This window comes from Ursus arctos, unplaced genomic scaffold (assembly GCF_023065955.2).
Source record: "Ursus arctos isolate Adak ecotype North America unplaced genomic scaffold, UrsArc2.0 scaffold_5, whole genome shotgun sequence".
Lineage (NCBI taxonomy): Eukaryota > Metazoa > Chordata > Mammalia > Carnivora > Ursidae > Ursus > Ursus arctos.
The window spans coordinates 52,540,120-52,561,233 of record NW_026623067.1 but is presented as its reverse complement, the minus strand read 5'-3'; the positions used below and the strand labels follow the sequence as shown (position 1 = coordinate 52,561,233).

The window sequence follows — 21,114 nt, the reverse complement described above, 5'->3', positions numbered from 1 at the left end:
AGAAGCAAGGCAGACTGTGTTTGTATTTTTTTAAAACTTCACAAGGGCAAAGCATTTTTTCTAAAATGTTATTCTCTTTCACTAAGTACTGCAAAGTACCTTAATTAATTCTTGAGATTCTAACAGCCCTAAAAGCAAGTCATAAAAATGATATTTACATGGGAGTATAAACTGGAATGACATTTTGGGAGGGCCACTTGAAAATATTTAGCAGAAACCTAATATGCATACCCACTGACTAAGAAATTCCAGCTTTGGAATTAATCTGGAGAAAACTGGCAATGATGAAGACACATGGATGTTCATTACAGTGTTGTATATAATAATAAAAACTGGAAAGAGCCTAAATATCCAACAACAAAGGGCTGATCAAGTAAACTGTGGTTTATCATATAATGGCATACTATGTGGCCATAATACAAAAATAGAAAAATTAATCATAAAATTATGTATGGGAAGGGAAAGTACTTACTGTATATTGCTGAGGGGAGAAAAGCAAGTTATAAGATTATAGCATTTTATGATCTCATTTCTGTGAAAAATAAATTATGCATAAAAATATCTGGAAGGGTATACATTAATATTATTTATTGTTGAGTCTGAGATCACAGGTGATTTTTATTTACTTCTTTAAGGGGTCTGTATTCTGATTTTGCTATAGCGAACATCTTTTCTTTATATAATAAAAATAATTATTAAAATATTTACGTGAGGCAACCATTGAATTGTTAGTGTTTCTCTAATTCTTATGATACTGAGTACTATATGTGTTATGGAAAGTGGTAGAGGGGAGAGAGATGAGAAGAGAAGGAGGGAGCAAAGCAGAGAGACTTTATATTGTTTATTATTTTATCATGTATATTTGTTATAAAGTATTAGGTTACTCTTAGATTTAATGGAACTTAGTAGTCAATAGTTAATTGTTCACAAAATCACACTTTACTCTCACAGATTTAATTTTTCTCCTCTCCTTGGAATGCTGATTTTGTTCTGTAGGAGCAGGTGGCTTTCTTTGCTATGTCTCTCTATTATCTTGTCAGACACAGCTCTCTCAAACTTTTTTGGGAGCTAACCAAGCTTTATCTAACTAAACCCAAAATGGCATATGGACTTCGTCCACATGGTCATATGAATCTGTTGGCTGATGATTCCTGCCATGTATCTAATCGGTTTTATAAAATCCATGCTTGAAGAAGGATTCTATAGCTATAAGAGTGCGATGCTGTGGGATGAAGGAATGTAGTGGCAAAGAGGCTACTTTAGCTGCTACACTGGAATCTGGGAGCCATCACTGCCACCAAATATTGGCAGCATATATCCCAACAAAGGAAGAATCCTAATAATTTTGAGTGAAAAATTTCTATCACACATTTCAGCTTAGATCGACTAATAACACTTCTTTAAATGCCTTGTTAGACAGTGAAATCTGGGAATAATTATCAAACACCGTATACAGTGTTTACAATAGAATCATATTTCTTTTCTTTCTCTCCCCCCCCACTTTTTTTTTTTTTTATAAAAAGTAGAATGCTGCTGAATGGTACCCAAATGTCTGTTGTATACCATGCCAATACAGCAGCTCAGCCAAAAATGCGAATAGAACAGTTTGCCAAGTAAAAGAAAACATAACAAATTGGTAATGGTTTCTATCTTGACAGAAAATGAAAATGATCCCTCAATGTGTGGTCACTCATGCGGACACATAAAAATGTCTGAGAAGCAATCATTTTACCTCAGATAACAGACCCTGACAGTGTAGTACAGCACTGGCTGACTTTCACTTCTTAGAAAAGCGGTAACCGTGACCTACAAAATAGTCTGGTAACCATGTAATTTATGCATAACACACATGCACATGCCATGCACTTATAATATTTGCCATAAATCATTTTGAATACAAGACTTCTTTTCTGAGTGGAATATACTTTATGAGAGATGATCTAAATCACCAGAGACCTGATAAAGTTGAACGGGTGTATTTATGAACAGAAAGGACATTGTTGCTTATCAGGTTACAGAATTTCAATAGTCTGTAGTGCAGTAAAAAGGGTCCCATGTATGCTGTATGATTCTGTTTAGTGCCTTGAACACGAAAGGTATTTTATTAGATGTCAAATAAAACAAATACGAAAAATGTGCAGGTACATAGTTTACAGTTCTGACTTTCTGTGAAGGAGACTGCAATTGAAGGTAGAAGTGAATCCCCTGAAGACCTGGTAACGGTGTCTTTAACTTATTTACCCTTCCTTTACCACTTATTTTTGTTCCCCAGATGGAGAAGTGGTCAACGTCATTGACCAGTGATTTTACCATCTGGTAAAGTTTTTCTATTTGTTTACTTTCTAATGAGGATGTTAGAACATAGATTGTACTGTGAAATCACAACAAAAGCAAGGATGACAATTTTAAAAACACTAATTGACATCTGAAGCTAGTGAGGAATTCACAATGAGGGAATACTGAACTAAGTGGCTAGGAAGAACCTTGGGAAGTTAAATGGTGTTGCCAAGTTAAAAGTAAATTTGAATCCTGCGGGTTATGAGTTTCAAATGAAACTTCTGGGTTTAAATTTGTTGGTGACTTTCCTGTTCAATAAAAAAGGACTTAAATGGCTTATAAAAAGGTTAAAAAAACTTATTGGGCATCAAACTGCTCTTACAAAACACCATCTTGATGAGTTAAGTGTAAATGAATCAGAAACACATGGATCATGTTTCCTTAAAAAATGCATATGGATTCAAAAATAAGGGGAAGAGGACTTGGCAAAACATTTTTTTGTGTGGTGGCTGAACCCAAAACATTTGAAAGATATTTTGAGACATTCAAGGAATCCAAAATAAAACTAAACCTGTCCAGTCATATAAAAAACAGAAAGTTCTTCTGTGTAATGTGCATTTATCTCTATGGGTCAATCAACACTCACTGAGCCTTCCCCTTTGGCACAGGACAGTGGGAGAAGCCAGCTTCTGCCTTTAAGCAACTTTGAATTTAAGTATAAACAAATACACATAAGTAATAGAAACCAATTTAAAAAGTCTCAGGGTTAAAAAAAAAAAAACCCAAACATAACCTATATCATACAGAAACTATATTTTGAGAAATACATAAGTACTTAGGGGGTCCTAGGGGAGGTAGGATTGATTCCATTCAAATAATCATCCCCTTAGCCCTTTTGATTAAAGTTATATATAGCTGTAGACTCTTACTTGCTTAAATGTTTTCTTAATAAGTGTTTTTATGTCTTTTTAAATGTGTGTCCCAGCCTTCTTTCCTCCACCCTCTAGATTTGTGAGTGCTCAACAAATCTTGCTGACTGGTTTCCTGGAGGATGGGAGTGTTGAGCAGTTTTGAAATAGGAGAGAGATGCTGTCTGGCAGAGAGGAGTGAGGCTATGATTCTGGGTTGGGGTAATGGCACATGTGACAGTTCAGAGGCTCCAGAGGGTGAGTCATATGTGGGGGGTGACCCACTGGCTTGCTTGCAGCAATGTGCTTGAGCCAGGGTGGAGTGGGAGGTGAGGGCAGTTAGGTGTGGGGAGTCCTAATATACTACATGTGAAGTCAACTGGAGGACAGAGGAGTGTGATAAGGGAAAGCACAATTCTTATTCCTTTTTTTTTTTTTTCTTTTTGCCATTATACGATAAAGTGCTAAGGATAGGACATGTACGAGTCATTAATTCCTTTATTTCTTATCAGTGTCTTAAAAAGCTGAAAAATAGCCAAAGAAAAAATAAGTAGACTGTGTATGAATTGCTAGGATCCTGTAGGTCATAAATTTTAAGAGGAACTTAGTAGGATTATGAAATGTATTACTGAGTCCTAAAATGTTTGTGGGAAAGTGTAAAAAATTAATGATTTAGAATCTTTTGAGGCTGCTTTCTAGCTGTTTAATGTGAATCTTATCTTTTTCACAATATTAGAAAGTTATTTAGGACAGGGAGAGTATCACATATTTCTTGTATATTTCCGCTGGCTAGCATAATACTGGGAACACACCAAGCACTCAATAAATGCTTACTCAAGTGAAATGAAGTCAAAAGGAGCTGAGGCCCTATAATGACAAGGGTATGATGAAAGGTGAAGTCTGAAAAAAAAAGAGGACGAGGTAGTGGGAATGTCCTAATAGTGTCTCTGCCCTGAGCCTGTTTGTTCATGATTAATACAGAGGAATTAAAACCCTTACCATCCTTCATCATCTTCTACTTCTGCTTCAGAAATGTCATTCTCAGGAGTTTCAGCAATTGCTTGAGTGAGTTTAGATTTAAACTGGTTCAGCAGTGCCAGGGTCTGGAATACAATTACATTGCTAAGTTTTCTGGTAAGGATAAATATAATTTTACAAGAGACACTGAAGTTTGGTAGAAAATAAAATGTGAAACACTTACTAACACGTAAAGCACTTTAATTTTTAATTTTGAAGGAAAATAACAAAACTGCAACAGTGACCTTGACACATGCCCTGTTTGCATTTGCACTGACATTTTCCCTCAGACATATGTGACTGTTTTCTGATTTGGGGAACATAAATTTGCTTATATAAAAGATGCTTAAACAATAAAATGCATGCTTGTTAATGGCTAATTTTTAATGTCCATAAGGAAAGGATGTACTTTACTAAAATATGTGAAATTAAAAATAAAACACCAATAACAAACACTATTTGTCACTGAACAAATTTCCAAAAAACTTAAAAAGTTCATTGTTAAGGAAGGTAAAATGAATGAACACATTAACTGCTGGAAGATGGATAAATGGGAATGATATTTTTAGAAAGCTATTGATATTTGTCAGAAACTTTAAGATGATCATTCCCTTTGATTGAATCACTTCAATCCTGGGACTCCATGAAGAAAAATTATGTGAAACACAGAAAATGGCTTAGGCAAAAGACGTACGCAGCAGCAGTACTCATACAAGTGAGGAGTAGAAACATGTTAAAATGTCTATCAATAATGAACTAGATAAATTTGTGAAAAAGCAGTGACTACGTCATTATACTATTATTAAAAATTATATTCATGAAGTATTATATTCTATTGTTAAGTAAAAGAAGTGGCACATAAATACCATGATTCAGTAGCTTTAATAAAAAAGGGGCCATTTCTCTGATTTTTGTTTGTCTCCCGTGTCCTTTGTGGGTAACAAACAACAAGTGCCTACAATTTTGTAATCATGTTGTCCCCTGGCTGTAACTTAACAGTTGACTCCAGAATTTGAGCAGAGAACAAAAGTTGGAAAATTTTTTTTATCCTACTGTTTAAAAAAGTATGTAATTGTGAAATGGGGTGAAGTAATACCTGTCTAAACAATCAAATGTCTAATTAAGATACTGACATATTGAATTCAGTACTAAAATCTTCATATTTCTTTTTTTTTTTTTAAGATTTTTTATTTTTATTTATTCGACAGAGATAGAGACAGCCAGCGAGAGAGGGAACACAAGCAGGGGGAGTGGGAGAGGAAGAAGCAGGCTCATAGCAGAGGAGCCTGATGTGGGGCTCGATCCCATAATGCCGGGATCACGCCCTGAGCCGAAGGCAGACGCTTAACTGCTGTGTCACCCAGGTGCCCCAAAATCTTCATATTTCTTAAGGAAAAAGAGGTATAATAATTCAGTATGTGAATAACAAGTATAATAAGGAGTCACAGTAAATTTCTAGGCTCTCTAATTTATCTAGGAAATACCATTAAGACCATAGTTCATGAAAAAAATTAAGTAGATATTGGTGGTCTAGAACTTAAGCTCAGTAAAGACAGGTGGTGCAAGAATCAAAGGCAGTTATTGCTAAAAACGACAGTGTAAGTACCTTATATGCTTTATAAGTTCTGCAAAATGTAATGCCCACATGGACAACAGATGAAAATAGACACACTGACATAGCTGGTGAATGAGATGAGTTTTGGGGAAACACTATAAATTCCTACAGAATATCCTCATAGGCATTCTGAGGGCTGCCTAGTGCACTAGGGTTTAGATATTTTATCTGTTTCCAGAGTAGTAATTAAACGATTAAGCTCTTCAAGCAGTGTTAACAGATAAAAGAACGCATTCTTTGTTTTTAAACCTCATTCATTAAATAAAAACATTGTGTTTACAAACTTTTATTGTATTTGCTTTATAATAAGAAAAAGTTTAATTTAGAGATACTAGAAAACAAGCAGAAGCAAAACAGAAATACCTATTTTCCCACCTAGGAATAACAATTGTTGACATTTTGGTAAATATCCTTCAAGGCTTTTTAGGTGTTTTTGTGTATATGTGTATGAGCTTATATATCTATATGCGTATTATATAAAATATATCTGCATATGCATGTTTCTATATCTATAGCTTAAAGTAAATCCTGTCAATTTTTTTTAAGGTTTTATTTATTTGAGAGAGAGAGAGTGCGAGAGCATGAGCAGGGGGAGTGGGGGGGTGGGAGGAAGAAGCAGACTCCCTGCTGAGCAGTGAGCCTAATGAGGGGCTTGATCCCAGGACCCTGGAATCATGTGCCTAACAGACTGAGCCACCCAGGCACCCCAGCCTCATCAATTTTTAATGGTGGACCTTTGTACACTTGGAAGTGTCTTTTCTAAAGGCATAAAGAAAAATGAAAACAAAGGAGACTTCTTAGTGGAATCAAATTTAAAAGCTTCCTAGAAAATTACGCTAGACCTGGATCTTTTTCCTTGAGTTGAAAATGGCAAGGCAGTCTGTTTTTAGAGCCAATTAACCTGCTACTAGCATTTGCTCAGAGAAGGGGGACTGTAACAAACAAAAAACATCCTCCTGGCCGTTCTTAGCTTCTCTTGTATTCAAGATTGGACTTTCTCTGCTGCACCCTAAAGTCAAGGGAAGACACTAGGCAGAAAAGCAAACATCACGAAAATAATGGGGCACAACATACACTAAAGAAGATAGGATTTGGGGGCACCTGGGTGGCTCAGTCAGTTAAGTGTCTGCCTTCAGTTCAGATCATGATCCCAGGGTCCTGAGATAGAGGCCTGCTTTGGGCTCCCTACTCAGCAGGGAGTCTGCTTCTCCCTCTCCCTCTGCCCTTCCTCCCTGCTCATGTTTTCTCTCTTGCTTGCTCCTGTTCTAAGTAAATAAATGAAATAAAATAAAATAAAATAAAATAAAAGAAGATAGGATCTGCATAGGGACATTTCTGTTTGGCATCTACAGGGGAGTTAGTCTTCTGGTTTTTGCTGAAGGAATGAATGGCCAACTACTTATAGCATGGCTTTTCAGCATGGTGAGAGCCTTCTAGCAGGAGAAAACTGATTTGAAGAGGCCCTGCCTTTGCAGACTTTGTGCATGTGTATCTATACAGAAGAGTCTCTTTAGCTGGCCTCTGCACATCTGGTCCTGTCCTGGTTCAGTATACTCTCTATACTGCAGCCAGGTTGGAGGGATCTTACTAAACTGCATCTGAGATCATATCACTTCCTTCTTTCAGTGGCTCTCCACTGCCATTAGGGTAAATGTAAATTTCTTAATATGGCTCAAAAATACCTTTCATAAGTTGGCTTCTGCTTACCTCTCTAGCCTCATCTTTCTCTTAGTTTATGTTAGTCATACATATAGTTCTTTGCAAAGAGATCCAATATTTTTCATATATTCTTCCTTTTGCCTGGCTACCTTTCTCCTATTCAACCTTCACAGTTCAACTGACCAATCATTTTCTCAGGGAGGTCTTCCTAGATTCTTAGGCCATGTTAGGTCCTACTGTTAGACATTTACATAGTTCCCTGTACTTAACCTGTCATAATGCTCACTCTCTTTTATTGGTATTACTTAACTGGCTCTTTTTCCTAATAGCTCAGAGAGGACAGATATATGTCCACCTTGTTTACCCCCAAATACACTGATTAGTACACAGTTCTTAATAATAATTTGCTAGGAAGCAAAAAAGCAGAGTGCATGAATGACAGTGATCCTTAGGGTATCTTTGGTAGTATATTGACTGTAGTTGCTACTCATTGTGACTCCATGAAAACAAGTTAATAATGTACTTTTCTTAATTTCATTTGAAGTGCCATTTCTTTTGAAAATTGCTCAAATTCGTTCTCTATAATTACAATTTCCTGTACCTGACTTTTTGTAGAACTTTCCCTATGATTAATTTCATGCTAAGTACTTGATGTATGATCCTTCTTTACCAGTAATTAGGTGTCATTTACAATGTAGCCTGATTATATTAATTTATCCACATAGACTTGGGCTTTTTTTTTTAACTTTTATTTTGCCTGTTTTATTTATATACCTAAAATGGCATGTTCTCAAATAGATATTTATGGAAGCACCAAAAATAAATGATTTTGGTCTTCCCCGTAGTTTTTCAACATGAATGGCTGCTGAAGAGATTTATCAAATGCCAGGTGTTGAATGGTGTATAAAACTGACTTTCAGATTGTTGAGCTATCTCTTTTTATTATTATTTCTAATTATTTTTTATTAGTTAATAATAATTCAGAAATTATTTGAAGTAAGCAGAGTCCTGTAATATTATTTACAATAAAAGTCAACTAGTGGACCGAATGCTTTATTTACAGGCAGTATATAATTTCGAGCAGAACTGGCTAGTCAGCATGTGAGATGCTGTGCTAGAAGAGATCTCTTCATCATTTATAATCCTCACTTCTCCATTTCATAATATTTACTTAGACAAAGGTTCTACCTGGCTATCTGAGAATATGTGGCTTTATAAGGTTCCTGGTCAATTTAAATAAAAGTTATTTGAATTTCAAACAAACAAACAAAATATAAGGTTTCTGGGCTTGATACTGGGAGTACAGATTGAAACCTGAAAGTTTTAGGCTTTTTGCCTACAATGCCTGGAAAGAACATGAGTGGCCAAGGTCCTTGTCACCCCACCCTATATGAATATATCTTTTTTCATTTTTAAGAGGTAGTGTTTTTCCGACATATAATCAAATTAGGCTTCATTAGCAATACCTGAAAACAATTAAAAGGCAATGCATTACATATGGATTTAGGCTTATGAAGTTACCTGGTCTTCCCGAGAAGTTCCCTTCTTTGCCTGCTGCTTCCTCAGAGCTTCATACTTTTGCTTTTCTCTTCTGTATTCTGCAACAGCACCATCAGGAGCAGTTTCTTCCTCTGAAGAATAACAGAATATTCTTAGAATAAATAGTAAAAAGGCTGTGTGGTTTCATTTTAATGTCTGTGCTTATTACAGAAGAGGAGGTCAGAACCTGGAATTGGTTTTCACCCATTTAAAAATCCAACCAATAATTGGCTCCAGCTCCACAACTATTTCCTACCTAGACAGTGAACAATGGTAATATGTCAACCAGTTTTATAAACATCTTTATTATATAATGTATTATTGTAGTTGTTCTCACTTGCTTGAGTATAAAATTACCTATCTCACTTTTAAAATAATTTAGATTTTCCTAAAATTCAGCATTGCTATTTTACATTCTTCTCCTGCTTTTATAAGATACAGTCATTTGATATTGGTTGATTTTCCAGTTGCCTGCCACTTTGGTTCCTTAGTTAAAGCAACAACAACTAATAAACAAGTTCAATTTGATGTCATCATAAAAAACAAATGTATCCAACAAATAAGTCAGGACAGCTATCAGAAGCAGATCAAAGTAATTTTTACTAAGTTAGAAATTAGAAAACCAATTTATAGATTTGATCCTGCAGTACTTCCCTGTGAAGATTAGTTAACATCTGGGTTTATGGAGCACAGTTTTGTCTCAAGAAAAAAGTACTAACATTTTATATTAACTTACATGCACACATATTAATGAAAATTTATGATTAAAAAAAAAAAACCCAAAAAACAACAACCTATCTCTTATCTTTGGCTGGCAAACCAAGATGAGCCAGATGTAATCAAGAATGCCAGTAATCTTTGTACTCAAGCCTTGGTTTGTTGCTTACCTCTTTGTTACACAGTTTGAAGAATGTTATTAATGTGCAGTGTATTAGCAATCATCCATTTTGTTTGAGATTTTTCTAACGCAGTGACATTTGCTGCATAAACCCAACTGTGTGAAAAATCTGGTCAACTATTCTATTTCATAACTGAGTATATCACATTAGTATGAGTACTTCTCTTTACAATATGATCAACTATGAATAATCACAGCACGTTAATTTTTTATTTTTATTTCTCAGCAGTATACTCTAATTTCCTTAGTTTTATATTTCGGTTCATTAATTCTTTGTTTAGTTGTATCTAATCAGTTTTTAAGGCATAAACTGAGCCATTGATTTTAATAATTATATTTTTTATTTCTAGGTATTCTTTTTGGTTATTCTTCAAATTCACCTGTTCTTTTAATAGTCTCAGTCTTTTATTATGATATTTAGTCCTTAAAAAAATCTCTTTTAATAATTTAAAACACTTGTTATGTTGTATCTTTCAGATTCTTCTTGGGGAATCTTTCTGTTATGTCTTCTGACTCTCTTCCTAGGCTCATCATTTCTCTATGTGTTTTCTAACTTTTCATTATGAGTTTATCTTTAGCTAGAGCTGCATCTCCATCATGCTCCATAGGAATTCTAGGCACCCAGGATTGTTTAAGTTTCTACAAAGAACTTTTGCATTTGTTTCTATCAGGCAATTTAGGGGTTCCAGTGATTTAGAGCCATTTTTTTTTTCAAGTTAATTTCTTGGCTTTGGATTCCTGTACCATATAGGGAGTGTATATTCAGACTTTGTAGCTATGCCTGGTAGAGGTTTAGAATTTTGATTTTTTGTGAGAGACTTTTTTTGGTTTTTAATTTCCCCCACATATAGGTCTGAAACATGACAAGCTTCATTGTGGCCTTCCTGACCAGATGGACAGTTTTTCTAGTTCCCATTTCTCTTGAGCCATGGCCACATCTCTGTCCAAGTCTGAGATTAAATCTCCCAGCTTCTAGGTAGTAGAGCCTACATCTGGTTCCAATATTCCCCTGGGCAACTGTAACATCAGCTTGCCCACTTAATGCTCTGGTTTTGCTTCCCCTTTGTTTCTGGTACCTAGGACTTTCTTTTTTTCTTACCTTCTCTCTCTCTGTGTTTCTCTCTTTCACTCTCTCTCTTAAGCTTAGCTAAGTATTTAAATTGGGCTGGATCATATTTTATCCAGCATTTCTATATATTTGTAGGTGAAGGAAGGTCTGTGCTAACTCAGTCCATGTTGCCAGAACAGGAAGTAGCACATTCATTTCTCATGTGCTTGAATCCCCCTGAATAAACAAAAATTGAATAAGTGACTGGATGATTTTAGTGACATAAAACTGGCTAATAAAATACACAAGGACTTTGAAAAATTTAGTTTCTCTAAGTATAGGCTGTTCTACTTTTAATTTTCTTATAAATCTCAATATACAGTAGATAATTCATAAATAATAATGTAGTATGATGACTCTTTATCATTAACTGAAATTTCTACAAAACATGCTAAATAAATAGGAATGAAGAATGGGGGGGGGAACATTTACTAAAGGGTATATGTTAGGCATCATGTTAAAGTGCTTTCATTATCTGTGAAGGATCCATAAACCCAATGAGGAAACAGGAATTAGAATATGGTAAAGCTGGGATTTGAGCCCAGGGTTGTATGATACAAAAGGCCCACACTGTGCCCTACTGACTTCAACTAAAACTTCAATCCAGAAAATAAAATTTTACCTAGTGTCTCTCATATGTGGGCATTCTGAGAAATGCTAGGAAAGGCATCTAAAACATAAATGATACAGACTTTTCATTCTATTATGTAATCTAACGGGTGAAATGAAGTTAAGAAATCAAGCCATTGACTTTAAGTTTCAAACTACTGATTCCTTAGAGGGCTTAAAGCTTATATATGTTATAGTGTTAGAATAAAGTATCTTAGCTATCTCTGAGATAAAACTAGGTAATATATGTGAAAGGTTCTGGTGAAGAGAATGTCCAACATCACTATAATCAACAGTTTATCACTGGAGTATCAGTTCACTAGAGCATCAGAGCTAGAAGTTACCCTGAGGATCTTCTCATCTACCTTCTCAGTTTATTGATGAGGTAACCAATGTTTAGGTAAGTGAAGTTACTCAGCCAGTCTCCCAGGTATCAGCAGCAGAGCCTGGGCTAAAACATGTGTTCTGACTCTTAGTTTAGGTGACAAAGTTAAGTACTGCACTTCTGTCCCTGCATGTTATAAAGAATGCCTTTAACCTCTCCTCTGAGAGCTAGTCAGAAACTTAATCCTTGCTCCACTTGAATCTCTTCACTGTGAAACCTTTTTGTTCTGAACATAAAGGGACGATGACTATTCAACTGTGGTTACTTAGCTAATGAACCAATGGTATCCATCTACAAATCTCATTTTATAGATAAAGGGCTTATTCCCACCACTGTCTCAGGACCAGAGCTCAAGGAGCTTAACAGCTCCAAGTAGCTGTTACATTCATTCATTGTTTTAAAAAAGCTTATTGAATAATCAGTATGTATCAAAAACTATTAGTAAGGCCGCTTATAAATTATTTTAAATATATTGGGATCCAGTACTTCAATGAAATTTAAAAAAAATTCCCGTAATAAACAAAAACTTTTACATAAATAAAAGTAATATGTTACTGCTAATAGTAAACAGCATTTGAAAACAAAAGAGATAGACTTTAATGGAATCAGAAAATATCAATGCCAGTGATACGTAGCTGTATCTTACCATACTTTCTGGAAGCTAAAAAGTGTTTGTTTTTTTTTTAATCAAATTTTACGTACACCAGTTCTTAATTCTAGAAAAAGTACCAGACTTGAAAAGAGATATCCATGATAGTTAACATTTTAAGTACTCATTATGTGCCAGATACCAGTACCTGAATTATTTGGTTAATCCTGATAAACCAACCCTTTAAGGAAGGCATAATATTAGCCCTATTCTGCTGATAAGGAAATTAAGGTAGTAAGAGGTTAAGTAACTTATCTAAGGGACTATAAACATGAGAATATAAACCCGTAGTCTGGCTCTAAATGATAAGTTCTTAACCAGCTTGGTTGTTTCTTCTTCACGTTTGACACACAAGAAAATATTCCAGTTTGACATAGAAAGTCATCAGGTCACCAGTTGGATGTGTTTGATGAAATAAAATCCTACCCAAAAAAGGTTCTTAATTCCTCCCAGCCATAATAAATGGGAAACAGAGTTTGCCAAATAGTGGGTACTTGTAAATAATTTCTACCTAGGAAGAATCCTTTATGACTTTTTCTTGATAATCCTTAGTCATATTTTCCCCTTCATTTGAACCTTTAAACAGTTTAAACACTAAATCGTAACTGCTTCTTTGTCTGTATTGCCCCCTACGCTACAAACACACATGGCAGGGATTATGCCCTGTTTGTGGCCTACATATGCCTTGCATATAGTATATACTCAATAAATAGTAGCTGAATGGACAAAGGAACAATTTGATTAATTTTAGATCTTAAATTACAACAGTATCCATAGTTGCCTTATTGCTCTTGCTGAATGAAAGACTTTTTGAGGGACTTGTAGGGGCTTAGGGCCCTTAGCATACAAATACTTTTTCAATAGATAGTTGTTAAATTGAGTTACAGATAAATGATTTCTGACATGTATTAAATAGGTAAGAGGAGTAGAAGTCAACTTTAAGGCAGTTACCTCTGATTACTTGAACACTAAGCTTTCTGGGTAGAATCTCTTACAGAGTTGTAGCTTTACCATCTCCTTGAGGAGCTATTGGGGATAAACTATATATCCTCCCCCCAGTCAGAATGCCTATTTTTTGGTTTGTTTTATTAGGAAAATCCATCATGGAAATGACAATGGGGATATTCTCTGACATTAAGATGAGAGCCTACATATAATATACTTTTTATTATAATTTTTCATAATTATAATCCATAGTATTTATTGAATGACAAGAGATTAAATTTGCACTAATTTTGGGGGGGTTTTCTGTGTGTGTGTGTATTTTTAAGATTCTATTTATTTGAGAGGGAGAGAGAACAAGCAGTGGGGAGAAGCAGAGGGACAGTGAGAGAGAGAGAGAGAGAAGCAGACTCCCTACCGAGCAGGAAGACTGACGCAGGGCTCCATCCCAGGACCCGATGATCATGACCTGAGCTGAAGGCAGATGCTTAATTAACTGAGCCACCCAGGCGCCCTGTACTAATTTTGTTTTAAAGATAATTGAAAGTTGCTTAGATGACATCTTTAAAAAGTGAATCAGAAGAAAACTGGTCTCTTTATCCAATGAAACTGCCAAGATGAAAATTACTCACAATAAAGAAATTATTTAATAGAGGCGTCTATATGCACATTACAAAGACTAGGTAGAAGTTTAGGGGAAGACTAGGCTGAAAATTTTATTTCTTTCTGTACTATGAACTAAAATAAGAAATCTATGATTTATTCATTTTATTTAACCACTTTTTATTTTCAGCATATCTTTTACGTTACAAATTGAACAATACTGGCTCCATCTGGTGGTCAAAATAAGCCTACAGTTCCATGAAAATAAGTCAAAAGTGGTTAAATAATTCTGAGACTACCTGAAGTATGGTTGAACACTGAATAATGACATATGCTTCAACACTGAACAGTGATTAAATGGAATTAAGTCTACATTTACATGGAATTTTTCTTTTTCTTTCCCTGTTGTTCATCCTAGCTTCATTGCTTCATGTTATTTTAGGCTTAAAATAATCCTCAAAATAAAGTAATACAGAATATTCTCCTGTGTTTTTCTATTACCTGATTTGAGAAATGTGAAGGTAACAAGTTATAATACAGTTAAATTAATCCAGACTTTCACACTGTATTTCATTTTGGAATATAAATACAAAAAATACTTATTTTCATTGTATTTTGTGAATTTGACTATGATATGCCTTGGCGATGGTCAGCTTTTGTTGAATTTAATGGGAGTTCTTTATGCTTCTTGGATTTTGATATCTGTGTCCTTCCCCACATTAGGGAAGTTTTCAGCTATAATTAGTTTGAATAAACCTTCTGCCCATTTTTCTCTCTCCTTCATCTTCTGGGACTCCGTATGATATGAATGTTCCTACATTTTAATAAGTCATTGAGTTTCCTAAGTCTGCCTTTGTGATTCATTACTTTTCTTTCTCTCTTCTTTTCAGCTTCATTATTTTCCATAGTTTTATCTTATATATCACTGATTCACTCCTCTGATTTGTCCATCCTTATTTTTATGGCCTCCTTTTGGGTTTGCATCTCAGTTATAGCATTTTTAATTTCGGCCTGACTAGATTTTATTTCTTTTATCTCTGCACAAAAATACTGATTTTCAGCTGTATTTTCCATTAAACATTTCTAACAGGAGTAGCCTGTGAATAAGGGAGTTCATATCTAGGGGTTCTGTATATTTATAATCTATTGGCTACTTAGTCTTAATTTTTAAATTCACTATAAAAGGAGTAGATCCACAATCACAACACAAAATATTAGTACTAAGAAGTTCTTGGGCAGCAATAACCTGTTCCCTTACAGATGAAAAAACTGAGGTTCAGAGAGGTCAAATGGTTGTGCTAAGCTTGGAATATCAGAAACCAGATCTTCTGACAACTTAATGTTGTTTCATCCCTGCATACACTACCATGTGTACTTTCTCTCTGGAATGTATAATCACCACAGATGTGTTTCATTACAGTCTAATAATCACTTTGAAATTATACACATTTATACTACAGTGTGACCATTTATAAAATGGCATGACTCTTCAATATAGATTTAATTATCTAATTAGGAGTTTTCTTAATTTTTATCTTTTACTTTCCCAAGCATTTTGCTTTGTTGAGTTTATAATTCAGATAGCAGTCACATTGGTAATAACTTATATAACAACACATAAATTAGTTACCACAGAGTATTATCCTAAAAATCAATTCAAATGAATTAAATGAACTTATAAATTAAGAGATGAAGAGAAATTATATCAGTAAAGACAGGTCCTGAACCCTAAACATGAAATTGCTTTAAATTAATAATACAATTTTTTGTTATATAGACTCTATCTGATAAGCTTTTTATCAGATGTTTCTCCATTTTTCTTAATAATGATCACAAGAAACAATTACAATATAAAAATGATTACTGAGAATTATTAAGGGACATGAATAGCTTTACTTCTGGGGGCTTCAGCTTTCCACCTGTCAGCTCTAGTCTGTTGTTTCTGTTCAAATTTACTTCATTCTTCCTCACTTGGACCCTAGGATCAGCACAGAGATTGATTGATGTTGCCCTCAGGTTTCTCAACAGAGCACACTTTGTACTTCTCCAGATGGTATGACCCACAGTTCTTGCAGTTTGATGGCCATTTTGACAACATCGCTACGTTGACCGTCAATCTAGATATGGAAGCTACAAATTCTATACTCTGTGTTGTAGCAATAAGATAAAAAAATACAAAATTCTTCAAGATAAAAAGATTTCATGAAGCCAATCAGTGAGGATACTAAAGAAAGAATTGCTACCTAAAATTGCCTAAGGCTATGATTATCCTAGTAAATTAAATACTGCAGAATATCTGCATTTCTAATAGCACTCAAAGGAGAGTTCTACTGTTTTGTAGTAAATTTATGAGGTACTTTTCTCCAAGTAGTTATAAGAGTTTACAGACCAGTTCAAAATAGTCCTTAAATACTTGCATGTGTGATACGCATGGGCTTCGTTTTATCCCTGTGCGGCTGAGGCACTGAAGCAATAAAGTGGCTTCTAAAATATAAGTTAAGACTACTACTACTAGTACTATCACCACTTTTTAGGACCTAGCATGTCTGAGATATAATACTAAGAACTCTGTGCCTGTTTTCTCACTTAATTCTTGTTTCTTGTAACAACAGAATAGGTATTATCGTCTCTATTTTATGCAAGAGGAAACAGGTTTAGAGAGGTTAAGTATCTTGCCCAAGGTTATATGGCTAGTAAATGATAGAGCAAGGATTTGAAATCGGGGCTGTCAGACTTCAAAGCCCATGCTGTTTCTATTCTTTCACACTGCAAGCAGTTATGGGCGCGAAGGGGGCACTAGTGTATGTGGGAGTGAGTGAAACATAGATGGTTCCTGATGTTAAGGAGCTTATAGGCTGCAAAAGGGATAAGACAGTTAATACTTTTTTAACTGTGCGGTGGTACAAATGACATGAGAGGTCCTGATAAAATACTTAGGAAATTCATGCAGAGGAGACAAAGGGAAAGTTGGGAGGAGAAAGTGGCAGCGTAACTGGGCCTTGTAGGAGAAAGAAGAATAAGCCATAGCAGGTAGAAGAGACATCATAACCAAGCAGGAAGACAACATAGGACAGGATGCACATGAGAAAGAGGAAAAATGTTCTGTGAAAGTGAAGAATGGGTGAATAAGATGGGGAATAAGGAAAGTAAGAAAAATCTGATCGTGCAAGTACCTAAGTGCGAGATTAATGAATTGGAATTTTATTTTGGTAAGTAACAAGTAGCCATAAGACATACCTTGCAGGTCTATAGTGCAAGGAAATCATTTACAAGTATTTGCGAGCCTTTTGTAAAATTAATGAAGTGTGCTGAACCACCCTAGATTGGTATGTTGTTTGAACTCATCTCCCCCCCAAAAATAAAAATTTAAAGCATATTTTCTTATTATGATACCAGTTTGAGTTAGTTGGTAAATCGGAGGCTAAAGTTGCAAGTTTCCTGATGCCCACACTTCTCTTAATGAAAACAATGCCTTCCTCAGTAGTTCAGTGAACAAGAGGACAAAGGCAAGTGAGAGAGACAGAGAGACAGAGAGAGAGACTGACTCCCAAAGTCTTGTTGGGACTTTTCCCTAATTAGTTTAGGAAGGCACTTTGAAAAGTATCCTGGTAAAATTATTTTACCGTATCTATCAGAATAGTCTCACTTAAATGTGAAAGTATGTACAATTCAAAGTACCATGCCCAGTTGTTTCTGGCTGTGTTCATTGTCTCAGAATTTTTGAACCTGCCTAGACCACATTCTCTACTATAGGTACACTTATTCTGATTCAGATTTCACCCCTCTACCTCATTCCCCATCTTAAATGATATCTCTAACAAACTAAATTTTGAGATGAGGTGAGGGTAGGACAAAGGTATTCCAGTTATGTTTCATCTGAAGTCGACCTGTGTTCAGATATGCTTTCTGGAACTGGGGTTGGAGTCTGAGTTGGATGGGGGTCACCTTGCTTAGTCTTACTGGTAATGCTGTGAGCTGTAGGCCAGCCCTCAGTCTGCTGATTCTTGCTTCCAGCTAACAGGTCATTTTGCTTGTGGCTTATTTTATTTTATTTTTTATTTATTTGGTTTTTAGTTTTCTTAAGGAAACAATGCTTTGCAGTTTTATAGTGGAAAGAATATTGGACAGAAGCTCTGATTCCTCAACTGTGTTTCAGTTAGGCTGAGTACTAAATGTCTTTAATGCTTTGGTTTCTTCGTTGGCAAAACAGAAACTACAGGACTTGTTAAACCTACTTCTCAGGACTGTTACAGAACTAAATGTAAAGAGGCATGTGACAAGACTTTGTAAACTGTTCATATTATATAAATATGAGGTATTATTATTTGGCATTGAATATAGGGTATCATATTTTATGTCTATAAGCTACTTTATAGTTATGGCTCCCTTCAAAAGATTAAATCTCATTTGAAGCAGCAAGGAGTAGATATATTTTTCACTTTATTAATATATTTGTTTGAATAAAAAATATTTCTGTATATTAAATCATATTTTCAAAGCACCAGGAAAATTTATAATTGGAAGAAATGTGGAAAATCCTTTTGTGAAGCAAATTATCAAAACTTAATTTATACTTCCATAAATTTGGATGTTCAAATGTAGCATTCTTATCATGATGCTTACCTATATATCTGAATTTGCTTAAGAATAAGCGCTGTCTGGGGTGCTTGGCTGGCTCATTCGGTGGAGCATGAGACTTTGATCTCAGGGTTCTAAGTTTGAGCCCCACATTGGGTGTAGAGATTACTTAAAAAAAATAAAAACTTAAAAAAAAAAAAAGAATAAGCACTATCTGCTGGCATACGGTAGGATGGAAAATGCTCTGCTCTATTTATCCTCTACCTGTAGGACATTTGTACAAATAGTGCTTTCCACGTGCCAGTCAGTATTCTAAGTGCTTTATGCATGATAAATTATTTAACTGTAACAGGGAAGGAGTTGCCACTGGAAAGACCTATCCTTTTGAAAAAAGTTGAAATTTGGAAAAGCATGTGATGAGTGTATGCCAGTGAGCTCTGACTGAGGTGGGTACCATAGCTGGACCCAAGAATGTGAGTTCCTAGAGGGCAGGAACTTTTCTGTTTTATTCACCATTTTCTGTCTAGAGATTGAAACAGTGCTTATAAGTTTTCAGATACTTGACAGATATTATTTAAATGAATTAAGATGTCTTTTTAAAAGGAAAGTAGTTTTTCAGAGGAAAATGGATTCCTAGAAAAAGTAATTGGGAGAGTGGGGAGTCTGAATAACTGGCCTTCCTCGTCCCAGACCTTGAAAAGCTGCAGTTGTCAGGTGCCACCTTAAGCTTAATGTCTCTGAACATTTCTTTTGTGGTACCTGCAGCCAAAAAATGATCAGGAAACAATGGAAATATAATACTCATTAGGATGGTATATCAACTAAAGTTAAAGTCTCTGAACTCTACATTACAAAAACATATGTGCTGGGGAAAGAAAAACAGTTATTTTTTAAAGTGCCTGAGCTCTGAAATGGCATTAATTAATTTTTTAATAAAGAAGGATTATTTGGGTTTGATTAATTTCATAAGCTGAAACTGTTAACTAAAGCAATCTTGTATTTTTTTCTTGGTGAAGTGAAAAATTTCTCACCCTCTTATTTTGGATTAGAACATAATTACAGACACATTCTCACTGATTATTTAAAAAAAAAAAAAACACCTTTGGCTTAGTCACAAAACAAAGCCAACACATTGAATGGACTGGGTTCAATATTTTGAGTTAGCAACTTCACATTCTATTCTCAGCTTCATCACTCATTGGAGTGAAGGCTTGAGTTGCCTCACAGATGCTTTGTATCTATTGTCTTAGATGGTAAATTCATTATTAATTACTATTTCCTTTAAGGCATTTAATGTAGTAAATTAATTAGTATGCTACACTGTTAAGATATCCAAGGCAGTAAAAGTATGGATAATAGAAAAATATGCAAGCCAACCTTGAGAAATATTTCTGAGAAACTGAGTTGACTGGATTCTATCCCAATAGTCTGCCTAACATCTTCACAAGATACCACAGACCAGCAAGTCTTTGGCTGTAGTAAATATAAATACTGCAACCATTTTCTCTTTAACTACAATCAAATCAGTAAGAATAAACATAATTATTCTTCAATATATGCCTCATATGGCAACTCATCAGTGTGCCATAAAGTGTAAGGGACTTCTCTATGGGTTTTGTGGAAGGCAAAGTACAAAGGACTTATTTTAGTTGTTTTTCTATCACAGACTCAGCTACTCTCCTTACATCACAGATAATACTGCAAATAAGATGTTTAGAAATAAACCAGACAAAAGTGGTAAAAAGGAAACCGATGCTTCTCATTCTTGGTTGGGATTATTTGAAAGGAGACCAAACTGAAGGTTGCTTCTAGAGAGAAAATATAGTAATACAGTGTGTCATATACACTGCCAAATAATAATAATAAAAATAGGGACTTACATAGTATAATAAAACCTTTATTTATTATTCTTTCTTAGGTGTTTGAAGAGTAAATAGATGTTCTGTCATTAAGCCTAAATTATTATCGTAAGGGAGAGGGTAAAAATGACTGCATGAAAAATTCCATATCCTTTCCACTATGTGTTTCATACACACAACTTGCAAGATAAGAAAAGGTACTATGCTTTCTTTCATCTCATGCATTTGCATGCACTGTATCCTCTGAGGGGAACATTTTCTTTCCACTAACTTACTCACCTGAACCAGTAGCTTCAAAATTTTGTAAAAGTTGAGAGGTTTCTAGTGTATAAAATGATCCACTTGAGAGGTGAAAAGAAAATATTAGAATGCTTTATTTGTTTATTGGTAATACATTTATTTGTTTATCTATTTATTTAAAGTAAGCTCTGTGCCCGGCGTGGGGCTTGAACTCATGACCCTGAGATC

General features: G+C 35.0%; 1 protein-coding gene across 1 annotated transcript in view; it reads right to left on the bottom strand.

Moving 5' to 3' along the window:
* The window catches only part of CWC27 (CWC27 spliceosome associated cyclophilin), a 182,848-nt gene that overhangs the window by 24,341 nt on the left and 137,393 nt on the right, over nucleotides 1-21,114 (bottom strand). The window contains exons 12-13 of the mRNA XM_026498896.4: nucleotides 8,998-9,107; nucleotides 4,185-4,288 (exon numbers count right to left, since the gene is read on the bottom strand). Coding sequence (XP_026354681.1) covers nucleotides 4,185-4,288; nucleotides 8,998-9,107 — 214 coding nt within the window. The remainder of the gene's footprint in view (nucleotides 1-4,184; nucleotides 4,289-8,997; nucleotides 9,108-21,114) is intronic.